The sequence below is a fragment of the Nomascus leucogenys genome, chromosome 15 (assembly GCF_006542625.1).
Source record: "Nomascus leucogenys isolate Asia chromosome 15, Asia_NLE_v1, whole genome shotgun sequence".
In the NCBI taxonomy this organism is placed as follows: domain Eukaryota; kingdom Metazoa; phylum Chordata; class Mammalia; order Primates; family Hylobatidae; genus Nomascus; species Nomascus leucogenys.
Window position 1 is genome coordinate 32,220,313 of NC_044395.1, and position 15,935 is coordinate 32,236,247.

The 15,935-nt window shown below is 40.4% G+C and overlaps 1 protein-coding gene across 1 annotated transcript in view; it reads left to right on the forward strand.

Annotated features, from left to right (window-relative positions):
- The first annotated feature begins 307 nt into the window (after positions 1 to 307).
- Positions 308 to 15,935, forward strand: part of MMP20 (matrix metallopeptidase 20) — a 45,798-nt gene continuing 30,170 nt past the window's right edge. Inside the window, exons 1-5 of the mRNA XM_003253046.3 lie at positions 308 to 440; positions 6,258 to 6,505; positions 11,385 to 11,533; positions 13,405 to 13,530; positions 14,335 to 14,496. Coding sequence (XP_003253094.1) covers positions 315 to 440; positions 6,258 to 6,505; positions 11,385 to 11,533; positions 13,405 to 13,530; positions 14,335 to 14,496 — 811 coding nt within the window. The 5' untranslated portion in view covers positions 308 to 314. The remainder of the gene's footprint in view (positions 441 to 6,257; positions 6,506 to 11,384; positions 11,534 to 13,404; positions 13,531 to 14,334; positions 14,497 to 15,935) is intronic.

Here is a 15,935-nt window from a genome sequence, read left to right on the forward strand (position 1 = left end):
GTTCAAATCAATCAAGTTTACTTCAATTTTTGTAACTAGCTGACAAACTTCATTAAAAGTGACTGTTTTTCTCCTTCTGCCACTTGGCAAATAACAAAAAAAATATGAAGCTTTCCCTGATTCCTGTGTACAGTTGTGTTACCCCATCATCAGGGAGAGAAATGAGCTGTATAATTACTGTTTGAGACATGAATCATCCTTGCTCGGAGGGTCCAGACCTGTTTGACTCTATAAAAGGAGCTCAAGGTCGAAGTGCAAACGTGCACTGTCTGCCATCCCCCAGGCTGATATAATTACCAAGCTACTGTGAGGGGATGAAGGTGCTCCCTGCATCTGGCCTTGCTGTCCTCCTCATCATGGCTTTGAAGTTTTCCACTGCAGCCCCCTCCCTAGTTGCAGCCTCCCCCAGGACCTGGAGGAACAACTACCGCCTCGCACAGGTTTGTGAATTTTTGCCCAATTCCTTCTTGCTCCTCTGCCCTAGAAAACCTAAAAGGGCATAGTGAGAAAATAAGAAAAAAATTCTACTGTTCTTTTAAAATCATTTTATGTAAGTCCATTGAGGTCTAACTGATGCTATCTTCTGTCCATCTAGATTGGTGTCTGGTGCATATTAGGTGTACCATGTTACATGACTGAATAAATACATGAATATATATCTACCTAGCTATCTTGCTTCATAAAGAATTCCAGGTGGCTTGTGAAAACCATACAATATAAAAGGAGCAAACAAGTACTTCCCAGGAATGATGTAGGAGGAAAAATAGAAGCAGAAAAATAAAAACCGAGGCATAATCCGCACGCTAGAGGCAGGTTGTGAATTTAGTGCTAAGCTTTAGCAGTCACAACAAAGAGATTTCCTGTGTTTACACTTTTTAAATGGCTCTTATATTCAAGGTAGCCCTGATCAAAATTTAAAGTGGACTAAGTTCTTCCTGGGTGCCAACCCACTTCTCACTTGAGGGCCTTTTCTCCCTAAAGCATATTCCCCAAAGAAGTAAAAGTTTATGTACAAAGTACATAACAAAGTTATGTAGTAAGTACAAAGTACAATGTTTATGTACTGAAACTTTGTGTATTTTCCTCTTTTAAGATCTCTCCTCTATGACCGCTGGAAAGGGTCTGATAGAAATGATCCATATTCGAATTTCTCGCACAGACTACTTGACTCAAAATGATTTATATATATATATATGCTTCCAAGCATTTTTTGTTTTTAAAAGAAGGGTGGCATCCTTAACCTAAAGAAATGGATGTCTACGGATGGAATTTCCAACATTAGTGAAAGATATGTAGAGGAAATGTTTTTGCACACAAGCCTCTCTTTCAAGAGTCTGCCAACATTACAGCACATCTGTGATCACCAGCTCTGCCTCAGGGCAGCTTTCCTGACTGCCAAGCTGCACCTGTGTACCGCTTAGCTGTCTGCATCGTAGAGCTGATTTGCACCCATGTGCAATGGCATGTCCCTACCGATTGTTTCTGCCACTCATCCTTATTAACTGGTCAGTTCCCCGGCCATACCAGTCATTAAACACTTAAATATCAGCCCCGCAGATGAACAGCACAGCTGATGCCCAGCACAACCATGTTGAACTGAACTTCTTTTGACTTTAGCCCACTTTTAGATGAACTAAATTCGAAATAACTCAGGATACTGGGATCTTTATTCAATTGTATTTTGTCCGTGCCACCTACGTTTAGGTGCCTTCTTCCCAAATGTAATTTTCCCTACCCTGCCTCATGCCACTGTGATTCTGAAACTAAAGAGGTTTTGTGACCTCCAGAAGGAGAGCCATGCTGAGGCCAGAATGGATCTGAGGTGTTGGGAGACGCTCCTTCTAATCCACAGTTCAGGGAAACTATAGTTGGCCCTGCCCCTTAGTTTGCAGATTGTCTATGATTGCTTTTGTGCCACAATGGCAGAGGTTAGCCTAGAAGCAAAGAATATTAATTATTGGTCCTTTGCAGAAAAAAATTAGTCACCCCTGACCAGTCTATTAAGGAATTAGGCTAGACCAGCCAAGCACCAGTTTCATGGAAGACAGTTTTTCATGGACATGGGAAGTTGGGGGGCTGGAGGGATGATGGTTTTGGGAGGAAACTGTTCCACCTCAAATCATCAGGCATAAGATTCTCAAAAGGAGCATGCAACCTAGATCCCTCACATGAGCAGTTCACAATAGGGTTCCAGCTCCTTTGCGAATGTAATGCCTCTGCTGGTCTGACAGGACGCAGAGCTTAGGCAGTAATGCTGGCTCACCACTCACCTCCTGCTGTGGGGCCGGGTTCCTAACAGGCCACAGACTGGTTTCTGGGTACAGCCCAGGAGCAGGGGACCCCTGGGCTAGACACTCTTGGGTGGAGCCATTCGTGCTGTTCTAGCTGGTCAGGAGTCAGCTAGGCACGTTTCGAAACAGTAGCATGGCCTGGGAATATTGGGGACCTTTAATGATTCCTTACTTCTTCCTCTCCAAAATAAATCGACCCTTCTCTGTCTCCCTTACGACATACTCTCAGAAAGACCTTAGACCAAGGAGCAGGAAAACTTGCCCACATCTCCTCACCTGACACACAGCACCTTCTGCCTGCAATGGCCCTGGTCCTCAGCTCTGGGCAGGGAAACTCGTCACTCTTTAGGAGTTTGGAATGATCTGGCCGAATCTCTAACGAGGATCACAGTGACAAGAAAGAATTATTTAATAACATCCCACCTTATAATTTATAGAAACGTTATATAACAACCTCATCAGCCTCATAAAATCACAAACAAAAGCAGTAAAATAGGCAGCATAAGTTCATGTATTGAATGCTTACAGCGTGGCATGTGCTGGAGAAATATGAGGCAATCAAACAAATCAAGCCCCTGTTCTTATGCTCCTTCCATGAGGATGAGGGAGCTGGTGGGAAGGCACTGGGAGAAGATAAACAAGTCAACCAGTGAGTGCATAAGATTGTTTCAGAAAGTGATCAGTGAGACTGTAAACAAGCTAATCAGGATGACAGAGAGTTACTTTTACTTCAGTAAAAGGTACTATTTCAATCCCACCCGTATGACCAGCCAGAAACCTTTTGTGCTCTAAGACTAATATCTTGTGCATATTTTAAAGAAAATAAACAACTGATTATAAAAATTATGCAGGTTCATAGTAAAAAAAAAAAGTAAAAACCCTATCTTTAAAAATATATCATCTTAACTCCATTATAAAGGTTTAACCACTGTTAGTCCCTTAGACTATATCTTTCATAATACTTTTCTATGATTCAGGGCCAGGATTGGTGTGAGACAACCAAAGCAGGAATGCATCCTGTATTTAAAATTTTGAAATTTGGTTTATCATGGATTTTTTTGGCATTTATTTTGGTTTTTTTTAAATTCTGCATTAAATTATGATTTATCTTGATTACAGAGTTTTTGGTAACCCACCACTGGCCTCATCTCAGCCCTGGTGATATGACTGGGATGGTATGACTAGATATCACTTATGTTTATAAACATGGCTCATGCTGTAATGGCAGTGGTAAACACGGCAAACATGTTTTCCACTTTATTTATCATGAGCATCTTCCCTTATATAACCTAGTTTGTGAAACAAAAACTAGAATGTAGAGTGTAACACATAACCTAACAGGAGAACAAAATACTTGAAATCAATGATTTCAGAGACACAGAGGACCTGGTCTTATACATGGAACTTAACCCTGAGGAGTATAATTGAGACATTACCACAAGCATTGCATTATCACAGCGTCAACTTGCACAGACAGGAACAATTCATCCCATCAACCTCATCTTGCAAAAAAAAAGATGAGAAACATAAATACTTAAGATGGTCTAACTAGAGACGGAATGGAACCAAATAGCAGCAGCTTTGTTTCAGAACACCTGGGCTAGGTTTCAGAGCCTGGTCACTCCGTGTTCCCTCTCCCTTTTCCTCCTCTTGGCTTCTCATCTCACCTAAGGTTTTTACAAGGGACGACAATGGGGAAAGTGATCTTCTCTCACGAGGAGGGCAGGGAGTGAAGGATCGGCTGATCCTGCAGTGAAAATAGAGTGTACCCTCTCCAAACATATTAAGTAATACTTACTCCTTTTAATTTTTTCCCCAATAGTAACTGTTCATGATCATTGTAAAAAATTTTGGAATATAGGAAGGAATAAAGCATAAATTAAGTCATCCGTAATTTCATTACCCAGACATAATCAACATTAATATTCAGGCAGACTTCCTTTTATTATTGTATGTGTGTGTGTGTATGTGTATGTGTGTATATGTATGGTTTATTCAGAAAATTATTATTATAACCTTATAAAGATTTCTCTTCTTTTCTCAGTATATTGCCATTACATAAAGAGCATTCTTTCATACCATTAAATATTTATTTTTCAAAACTGATCTTATAGTACTGTCTCATATAAATATAAGATAATATATATAATAAATCCCCTGACATAAGACATTAAGGTTACTTCCAATTACTTATTATCTTTATATATATGTTAAAAATATGTGTTTATAATACGTAAGTAAACAATTTGCATAGTTTATATGTGGTAATATATGATTAATAGATAGGTGAATAATATGTAATTTATATCTAATAAATAAACATGTCTATACTATATAAATATAAAATTGTATGTAATTAAATACAATCAGTGCTCTGTATCCATGGGATCTGTACACATGGAATCAACCAATTGGGGATTGAAAATATTCGGGAAAAAATCGATAGTTGCATCTGTTTCAGGGAAGACATGTTCAAAACAGACATTTTTTTGTAGCTTTTCCCTAAACAATACAGTATAACAACTATTTACATAGCATTTATATTATAGTACATATTATAAGTAATTTAGAGATGATTTAAAGCATATAGGAGGCTGTACTTAAGTTGTATGCAAATATTATGCTATTTTATGTCAGAGACTTGAGCATCTGTGGATTTAGGTATCTGAGAGAGGTCCTGGGACCAATTCCCCCATGGACATGAAAGGATGACTGAACCCTTAGCTGCTCTTTGGTTATTTTCCTAAAATCAGCTGAGTAGGTGAAATTCCTGAGCCAAAGGCGGGCCTCAACCCTGTATTTGCACGCCCCTGCGTCACTCATTTTACCCTAATCCCAGCCCTGAGTCATAGAAAAGTGTTTTGAACAATATATACTGAGGGGCTTTATGTCTTTTTGTGCAAATGGAAGCCTTATAATTTATGGCTTATTTTATTTGCTTCAAGAGACAAAGAGCCTTGCCTAGGAAAGTTGTCTCATGGAAACAAACTCCAGCCCACATACTAAACACATCTGAACTCATTAAAATGCTCAGCTGAAAAACAGGTGGACCCTCTGCCTTTGTAAAGTATGAGAGGCTGGAATACAATGCCTCCAAGAGTTAAAAGCATACTGATCTTGCATTATGTACAATGGAAACATGATACCAACAACTGTTTACCAAAGAAACCAGATAGCCTTTGTTTTGCAAATTGGGTAAAGAACTTCAGTGACAAATAAGTGACCCACGAAAATAATGTTCACATCGGTTTCCTTCCCTGAATTTTTTTATTTAAAAAAAATTAAAGCAAAAATGCTTATTTGTTATATTCATCATAGAAAAACTATAAAATTCAGGTGGACAAAAGGAATAGTTTTAAGAAGGAATCGTTTCTAATTTTATTTTTACTTCATTAAAAGGTACTATTTCAGTCCTGCCCGTATGACCAGCCAGAAACCTTTTGTGCTCTAAGACTAATATCTTGTGCATATTTTAAAGAAACAAACAACTGGTTATAAAAATTATGCAGGTTCATAGTAAAAAAAAAAAGTAAAAACCCTAGCTTTAAAAATATATCATCTTAACTCCATTATTAAGGTTTAACCACTGTTAGTCCCTTAGACTGTATCTTTCGTAATACTTTTCTATGATTCAGGGCCAGGATTAATTATTAAATTAATTATTAATTATTTATTAATTACTTAATTTTAATTATAATTAATAATTAATTATTAATACATTATTAATTAATTATTAAAAGGAAATAATTAAATAATCTATAATCCCCACTACCCAAAACCAATCATCGTTAGTAATTTGGAGTATAGCTAAGCTTTATGTATACAGATATGCCTACTTTTTTCATAAATGGGAAAATACTCTACACACTGCTTTTAATACATCAGGAATGCTGTCTCCTGCCTTACCTGAGCATGAGTATTTCCCAGACTACGCTGTAGACGCGTCAGCCTGCCTCTCCATTTCAGGCGTATCTTGACACATATTACACAAATAAAGAAGGGCACCAGACTGGTGAGATGGTTGCAAGAGGAGGCAATTCCATGATAAGGAAGATTAAGGAGCTACAAGCGTTCTTTGGCCTCCAAGTCACCGGGAAGTTAGACCAGACCACAATGAACGTGATCAAGAAGCCTCGCTGTGGAGTTCCTGATGTGGCCAATTATCGCCTCTTCCCTGGTGAACCCAAATGGAAAAAAAATACTTTGACGTACAGGTAATGAGATCAAGTCTTTCCAAATTCAGAGAAAAACACCCCCTCTCTCTTTTTCCCTTTTCTTGAAAAAATATCTTCTTTCTCATCTGTATAAAAATCCTGACACCTCACAACCATAAGAAAGAATAAGAACTTTTTACACGCATCTGTCAGGCAATGACAATGGGCAATTCACCAGAAAATATGGTCTTAGGATTGTCATAATGACTGGCTATTTTAGGCATTCCAAACAATTTTACCAGTTAGAAACAACACAATTATCTTTAATCTAGTCTAGGATTAATGACCTGGCAGTACAAACCAGTTTTCTTAAAACAACCTGCTTAATGAGAAAGAAAAAAATAACCTACTAATAAAGTAATTTATTTCATTGATTCCAAAAATCTTTTATTGATGATTCAAGAAATGCATTCCATTTGAGGGATATAAAGGTAAAGGGGTCGACTTTCTTGACGTTAGGGAACTCACAGTCCTTTAAGGAGAGACAGACATGCAGACAGACAGCTGTAGCTTTGTGTGAAAAGCGTAAAAGCATAGCTCTAAGCAGTGAACTGTGGGATCACAGTTCACATTGACAGAGCTACCAAGTGGCCCAGGGACCAGCAGTAACATCTGAGCCTGATTCGAAGGCAAAGCAGAAGCAGTTCCACTCCTAGCCCGAAGCTCCCCTCACTCCCTCCCTGCCCTCTTTCTTCCCTCCCCTAATCCTCTGGCTTCATCCCTTGTAAACTAAGGGGACACACCCAACCAGAACCTCCGTCCCTCCCTGCTGTGCTCAGGGTACAGAGTCTGGAATTCCCTCTCCCAGAGCCAGACCTGATTCTGGGAGCCAGCGCAGACTTCCTCCCCAGGTTGGTCCAACCAAGGGCAAACTATGTATGGTACCTGCCCCTCAGCCTGAGGTAGGGGTGGATGGTGCCTGCCTGCGTGGGCCTCATGCATGACAGATGGGTGCAGGTCAGAAAAGAAGAGTGGCCTCCACTCTTTGTGGTCCTGCCCCAGGCCTTGCACATATAAGGAGTTTCCTAAGAAGAAAACCAGAGCAAGCATGTAGCAGCAGAGAGTGGACAGACTGGTATGTTGATGGGCAGCATTCCCACCACCAGTGCCTAGTGCATGCGGCTGCAGCAGAGGGTGCAGGAAGGGCAATGGCAAAGAAATGAGCTGGAGGGGCAGCCTGAAGGGCAACTAGAGCGTGATGTCAAGGAGTTTGGACTTTATCCCCAGGGTAGTGGAGAGCCAGGCCAGGACCAGGATCAGATTTCGCTTTTAGGATGAGCACATCTAGATGATAACTGGAGATGGGGAAAGGCTGGACTCCTGCAATAGTCCAAGCAGTGGTGTGCTAGAGCTGCCTCCTAATAGCTCACAGAAGCCAATCCTTAAAATGTCAGGAATTTTACAGCCACTTATTAAGCTCCCAAGAATTTTGTGAGCTGGTTGCTAAGACAGCCATTGTTAAATTATGTAAATTTACAATTAAATAAAACATATTAAATTATATTAAATAAATTATATTATATTAAATATATTATATTAAATAATTATATTATTTCATATTTATATTTATTTATTATTAAAATATATTATTTTGTAGTAATAAAATACTATTTATTAATAATATATTATTAAAATATATTATTTTATAATAATGAAATATATTATTTATTATTATATGTTATATTATTTAATATGTATAGTTAACAAATTTTATTAAATACACTATATTAAATAATTACATTAATATAATAAATTATATTAAAAACAAAGGTAATAAAAACATATTGCCTCCTATTTCACTACATTTTGTTATTTTCTCTGTTCATGAGGCTATGTACTCCTGTATAATCTGGGTGGTTCATTCATGCTCATCTCTTCACAACCTGGCATTCAGTGATGGTAAATTGGTAGCTTGAATTAGCCATAGTGAGAATATTTACAACACAGAAATCAGCAAGTCATACAAATCAAGTGGGTTTTTTTTTTTCTCCTTGTAGAGCCACTTGTTAAACTGTTCCAGCACACCAGTGAGTCCATTTGATCAAATGAGGGGCCAGAACACAGGGAACAGTCATGAATCCCCTAGGCCACTTGTTACCTGCCATCAGCCAATAAACCCATAAGGTGGCAGGCTCAACAAAAAAATCAAAGCAACTGGGGGAGAAAAACCTCATAGGGAGTTGAACACAAAAGTGATTCTGAAATAGCAGGAATAAGGCAAGAAAAATGTGTATGCATCAACAGAGTCTTTTCATAGTTTTCTTAAAGTAAACTGTGTTCTGGAATTTTAGTATGTACAACAAAGGCAAGAAGCATGGCTCAAGATAATGTGATGCTTAGGGAAGTATAACATTCTTGCAAGAAGCTGGACAGTCTTAAAAACCCCTCAAAACACACATTGCCTATCCAGTCTTGCTCTGCAACCACCCCACCATCCCCTCCCCATGAAAAAAGGACACTAAATGCTATCACAGTACTCTGCCTGTGTAGCTACCGACTTTCAGAATAACTTCTTACAACATAACCCAGAGAATTACAAAAGGAAAAAAGATACAGCATAGTGCTTATATGCATAAGCTTTGGAGTCAGACAGAACCGGGCTCAAACCTGACTAATCATAACATGTAGATGATGATGATGATCTTCGTCTTACGGATCGTAGTGAGGATTAGATAAATGCCACATTAAAAAGTGCATGCAGCAACAGCACATAGTATGACTTCAAAGAATATTAGCTAGTATTACTATTGCTTTATCAAGCTCCAGACCCTGAGTCGGGGATTTTTGCACGTTCTCTTCTTCTCTGGTGCTATCCCTCTCTCCTTCCTTGTCTTCTCCAGGCCAACACACACAGTCAGCTCAAAGATATGGCTGACTTACCAAAAATGCGAGGGCATGTCAAAGTACTAAGTCTACCTAGTTGTGATAAATTGCAGACTCATACTGTGCAGTGGGCTTGGCATATTTTGAAAGCATTAAATAATCCCTTTAAGGGTCTTTCTGGTTTCCCCCTTCAGATCTATAGGTCTCTTCTTTTGGCCCCAACTACTGGGGTTAAAGAGCTCCTTGTTCCTTCCCTCTCAAGTCCTGAATTGAGCTATTTGCTATCCTTTCTGTGGGCACAGTCCTTTCATTTGGGACCCTAGGATTACTGCTGTTGACTTCTCATTGAAATTGCACTATCTGCATTATAATAACCTAAGATGCCTTTCAAAACACAGATTTCTGGACCATACCTGTATTTTTAACAAGCTTCCTAGGTAATTATCACAGGTCCTAAACTTCGAGAGCCACTGAGTGGGCCCTAAAACAGCTAGATTTAATTCTTTAATTCATTCATTTATTTATCAAGCAATTGCTAAGCATCTGCTATGTGCCAGGCACTAGACTAGGAGCTATAGAGAGAGAGAGAAAGCAGGGCCGGTCCCTGCTCGTGGGGTTGGCTCTCACAGACACAGCTTCTCACTTTGCATCATATTCCAGCCCAGCCCAAGGTCTCAGGTAGAAGTGGCCCTCCCTGACTTTCCTTTGTGTGCTGCCAGAAATCCCCAGACCCTGGGCTTCAGAGCAGAAAGTTCTAACAATCACAAACTCTGACTCCACCCACAGTCCAAAAAGCACTACATTTTTCTGCCTTCAGGTGTCATTGTCACACCAGTAATTGCTGAAAGGCTCACCGTTTTTTCAGTTCCAGTGAGCCTCCGTTTTTAAAGCTAGCCCTTCCTCTTTAAGAGTGTATTATTTTGGGCTGGGGGTAGTGGCTCACGCCTGTAATCGGAGCACTTTGGGAGGCTGAGGAGGGTGGATCACCTGAGGTCAGCAGTTCAAGATCAGCCTGGCCAACATGATGAAACCCTGTCTCCACCAAAAATATGAAAATTAGCCCGGCGTGGTGGCAGGCGCCTATAATCCCAGCTACTCAGGAGGCTGAGGCAGGAGAATCAATTGAACCTGGGAGGCAGTGGTTGCAGTGAGCAGAGATCATGCCATTGCACTCCAGCCTGGGCGACAAGAGCAAAACTCCATCTCAAAAAAAAAAAAAAAAAAGAAAGAAAGAAAGAAAAGAAAAAGAAAAAAGAATAGAATGCATTATTCTGAGGGGAAAAAAAACCTTTCCCAACAGCCCTGGGGAAATCCTGATGAGCTTTGAATAAGAATTAGCAAAACCACAAAACTCCACATTTCTATTTTTTATAATTGAAAACATCCAGTCCCTTTGGGGAAAAAGAGGTCCTCTCTCAATGAAAACGACTTGAAGAAAAATTGACTACTTACTACCTGTGACATTTCACAAGTTTTATTTATCTTATTTATTTAATTATTTTTGAGTGAAGTCTCTGTTACCCAGGCTGGAGTGCAGTCACCCAGTCTCGGCTCACTGCAACCTCCACTTCCCAGGTTGAATTGATTCTTCTGCCTCAGCCTCCCAAGTAACTGGGACTACAGGTTTGCACCACTATGCCCAACTAATTTTTGTATTTTTAGTAGAGACAGGGTTTCACCATCTTGGCTAGGCTGATCTCGAACTCTTGACCTCAAGTGATCCTCCCACCTCGGCCTTCCAAAGCGCTGGGATTACAGACGTGAGCCACTGCGCCCGGCCACAAATTTTCTTTTAAGTCGGTGGTAGTACAATAACAATGAAAGCTAAATGGTTTCAGTACCGGATTATCCCAACTGTCTCTCATCTCTCCCTTTCATTTGTCTTGTTGTTTCATATGCAGAAATTTAACATATAATAAAGCAAAATAAGAATTATTATTTCAGAGAAAAATCTAAATTGTAGATTTATATTTAACATTTTTTGAATACAACATATAATTCTTGCCTCCTTCGGAGCAGTTACTGAAAAGAAAACATGTTCCTTCCATTTTCACAGAATATCTAAATACACACCTTCCATGAGTCCTGTCGAGGTGGACAAAGCAGTGGAGATGGCCTTGCAGGCCTGGAGTAGCGCCGCCCCTCTGAGCTTTGTCAGAATAAACTCAGGAGAAGCGGATATTATGATATCTTTTGAAAATGGAGGTATTGTGGTACTTGGATTCCATCTACTAATTCAAAGGAGAGTTGTCCCAGTACTGTTCCTTTTACATCTTTAATTCGAGTGATCACACACTCCTCCTTCACGCAGTGCTGTGATGGGCCAAGGCCAAGACCATGGCAAAGCCATGATCTTCATCTGGCCGGGAAATAGAACCAAAGGAGTTCTTAGCATGTCTTGTCATCATCAGACACAGCTGTAGATTCACTGTAACAAACTTTCATTATGACTTTGCCACACTAGGGGACAAATTCTTGCAGATTTTGCTTTCCCGTTAGCCACATGACCTCATCCATTCCCATGATAGTGTTTATCACTTATATACCCCCTTCTATATTAGCCAAGGATATCCCACCGTGAATCCTCACTGAAGGAAATACCTTCCACAGTGACCTTGATGCAGCTTTCCCCCTGCAGCAATGGTTAGGAAAGTGTCATTTCTGTCTTGCCCACACTTGCAGACCACCTTTTGGGAGATATGCAAGAGGTCTGCCTCCAGCTTTCCCACTTCTTCTCCATTCCATTGCTCACCCTGGTAAGGAGTAGAGGCGTAAGTTTGCGCAGGGAGTGGTGAGAGCTCTGAGCCCTTTTCAGGGAAGCAAGTCTAGGAAATAGATTAAAGGGAGGGCCAAACGGCTCATGGAATTTCTTTTCCTTCTCAGCTTCCTAATAGTCAGGGTGAAAGCTACTACCTATTCCCCTCCTCAGATAACATTTCTAAGTGTCCTTGTCATTTCAAGTCCAGATCTTAATTTTAATCTGATGTCACTGGAGGGAAAACATGCTTAGGAGCTAGGAGAGAGAAGATCAAGCAAGTCCTGAGAATGGAGCCTTTAGAAATGGCCCTGGGTGTGACCTGGCCCAGGGCAGGTCCTAGTCCTCCCAGAAGACAAAGGCCACCCCTGGTGAAGTGGCAGGGAGGGCAGTGTGACTCGGGTAGCTTTGAAGGCCAAGGAATGAATGTCTGGCTCTCTCTTGATCTTTCAAGCTTGCAGTCTGTCCCCTAATACACAAGCCAACCAGGGACTGTTCTGCCATTGCATGAAGTCCTCGGTGTGTGCACCTGAGTAGACTGCATTTCACTGAAACCTGAGAAATGGCATACCAGAACTTTGTTCTGTTGGCCTTAAAAAAAAAAAACAAACTAAAACTGCGTATCCTTACTAAGATTTTTTTAAGTGGTAAACTATATCCCTCATTTTGTTCTTCCTCCTCCTTTTCTATTAAATTTGTAATGAATTGTTAATTGAAATAGATAATTAAACAAAAACTTAAAAAAGCTTTAAAAGTTAGGATTTTATAAATACCTTTACGACTTTCATATGTTTTCCACATGAAAGTATGTCAAAATTACAGAGAGATTTTTGACACTTCCTTAAACTGTATTGTGCTATAGAAACAGAAAGCACACACTTGTTCAATTCACTATCACTGTCTCAGCTGAATCAAGTTTGAAAGGTCATTCCGCTAACAGGTTCACATTCCATCAGTGGAGTAGGTTTTGCTATTGAATGCCCCCCCCGCCCCGTTCATTCTCCTCTTGTAATCTATGGCGCATGCAAAGTTCCACAGTATCCTGTGTGTCAGTTAACAGATGTCGTGATAGCAACAATAACACAAAAATGGTGTTTTTTTATTGTTAATGCTTACTATCTTTGCGGTATGAATTAGCCTTTTTTATTTTTCAATGGGCAGTTACTCATTGACAAATGAACTTCCCATTATAACAAATAAATACTGAAAAGTAAATTTAAGTCTCAATGCTATTCAAAATGTCCCTTTTCTGTAATATGATGTGCCCCTCAAAATTGCTTGAAGGACTCAATCCTGTTGGCCTTTCTCCCCACTTGTTTAGATCACGGGGATTCCTATCCATTCGATGGGCCTCGGGGGACTCTAGCCCATGCATTTGCTCCTGGAGAAGGCCTGGGAGGAGATACACATTTCGACAATGCTGAGAAGTGGACTATGGGAACGAATGGTATATATGCACAATTCACCATAACCTGGAAAATATTGTACCTTCTTCTGGGCTCCATCAGGAAACCTTGAGGTTCAACGTCCCAAGCCACCCTTTAACTAGGGGGGCTGGCTAGGAAAAACAAGTAAGCCAAAAATCCAAAAGGGATCACATAAGGGAAAAAAATCCACCCCAAATTGTGTTGTAGACTTGTCTGATCTGTTTCATAGCGTATCATCTGAAGAACCGGTCATCCCCTTCTCAACGCACTGCTCTTGTTTCCTTCAGCAACCTAGTATTTGTGATTTCTTACTTGTTCTTGGAAATAGGCTACATTCAGAAATGACCCGAGAGAATCAGTACTGTTGAGAAGTGTGTTGGGGATGGGAATAAAGTTTCCAGAATATCATACAGGTCATCTGGAAATCTTCAGTGTGAAACGTGTGGATCAAAAGGTGTAGGCTGTAATAGCAGGGAACTATTAAGGCATTTGTGGTCTAAATTTATGAATTATTGTCAAATATCATTGCCACTATTTGCTCCAAGGCCCTCCTTTATCAGTCTACCAAACATCACTGATGATGAACAAAATGGATTGATATGCATTTCCATCCTCCCCCACCTCCAACCCCCTTCTAGCCAAGGGGGGAAGAATTAAAGCCACTAAAGATAAGTGCCAGAATAACCTACCAACCTTTGAATAATCCAGTTAGGAAAAGGAGATGGGTTAACTGTAATGTGGGCATAAATTATCCTATAAAGATGGAAGTTGGAGAAAACAAAAACCTGTGTTGATACTGTTTTTTTCTCTCTCATATTGTCTAGGTTTTAATTTGTTTACCGTTGCTGCTCATGAATTTGGCCATGCCCTGGGCCTGGCCCATTCCACAGACCCATCAGCACTGATGTACCCGACTTATAAGTACAAGAATCCCTATGGATTCCACCTCCCCAAAGATGATGTGAAAGGGATCCAGGCATTATATGGTACGATTATTACCTTCTTTCACCACTAACCCTGAAATTGGCAGGCATTCAGTCTCCAAACTACAGAAAGTGCATTTTATCTGCATTGGTAAAGATCAATCTGGAAACCACAGCCCCAACTATGCCTTCTTGTGAAGAGCTCATTTGCTAGTTATAAATATGTGTGTGATGTGTGAGTAAATTTTACATCTCTCCTTTAGAGCATATTAGACCTGGATAGCCTTAGAAAATATAGTCATTTGTCTGTTTGTGTTTTTCCTTTGAGTGCAGGTTAGAATTTACACATTGGGAGAGGTTTGATATAGTTTATAGTTCATATATGTGGTGCTTACCCATTTGCAGATAAGTGACCTTATCTCCCTAAAAACTGCAATCATGATTAAAATAACTCCACGCCCAGCCATGTAGCCAATCTGCAGTTTACAAAACAGGTTCATGTGTGTAGTCTTACACCAGCCTCACAACCAACCTGTGGGGTGTGAAGTGTTTTCCTCATTTGATAGCTGAGAAAGCTGAGGTTCAAAGACAGTAAGTATCCTAAGATATCCTAAGATAAGTTACCTCAAGTATTAACATTCTTCCAATTCTTCCAAAAGGTAATAAGGGATTATTAGAAACTCTGTATCCAATTTTCCTTAAGGGAAAAACAATCCAATTAATCCACCAGAAGGAATCTTGAAACATCCTTAGAACTTGACAATTTTTCTTTAATGGATAAAAGGCAAAAAGATCTAGGAAACTGCTTTTCCCTTGAGCCCTGGAGACCTGGTTATTAGGCTTCTGATTATCAGAGCCTCTCTCCATCTTCTCAGGGCCTAGAGACCCAGATCCCCCAGCAGCTTCCTGGGGTGCTAGGAATCTGGCCCCAGGGGATCTGGAGGGTGGGAAGCCCGGAAACGGGCACACCATTCAAAATTGGTCAGATTTCACCTGAGGCACAAAAGACAAATTTCATCCCAAGAAGCCTTCAGCCAGCTCTATCCATTTCCAGGAGGCAGAAAGCACCAGATCTGCCTGACCCTTGAGGGACAGGAAAAACGCTGTGAATGTCTGCATGTCACAAACTCAACTCCAGAGCCTTGGTGGCAGTGTTCCAATGGGAAACAATTCCTGTGGGCCACCGAGAAGGGCTGAGCTCAAACACTTGCCTTTAGAGGTCCTTGTGCCCTGGAAAGTCACTGCCTTTGGATGGCCACTGTCACTCAGCCAGGAGGCAAAGCACATATTTTGGCACAGCTATTATGGCACAGGTGAATGAAATGTGAAAACATGGGTTTATGTTACAAGGGAGCATTCATATCACCCGCCCGATCGCTTGCCGCTGCTGACCCTCTCCAATTTCCAGCTTCGATATTCTCCCAAAGCCTCACCCCACCTCTGATCTTTGCGTTGATGCTAACCCTACTCCATCCCTGATCTCAAACCTCATCTGACCCTTA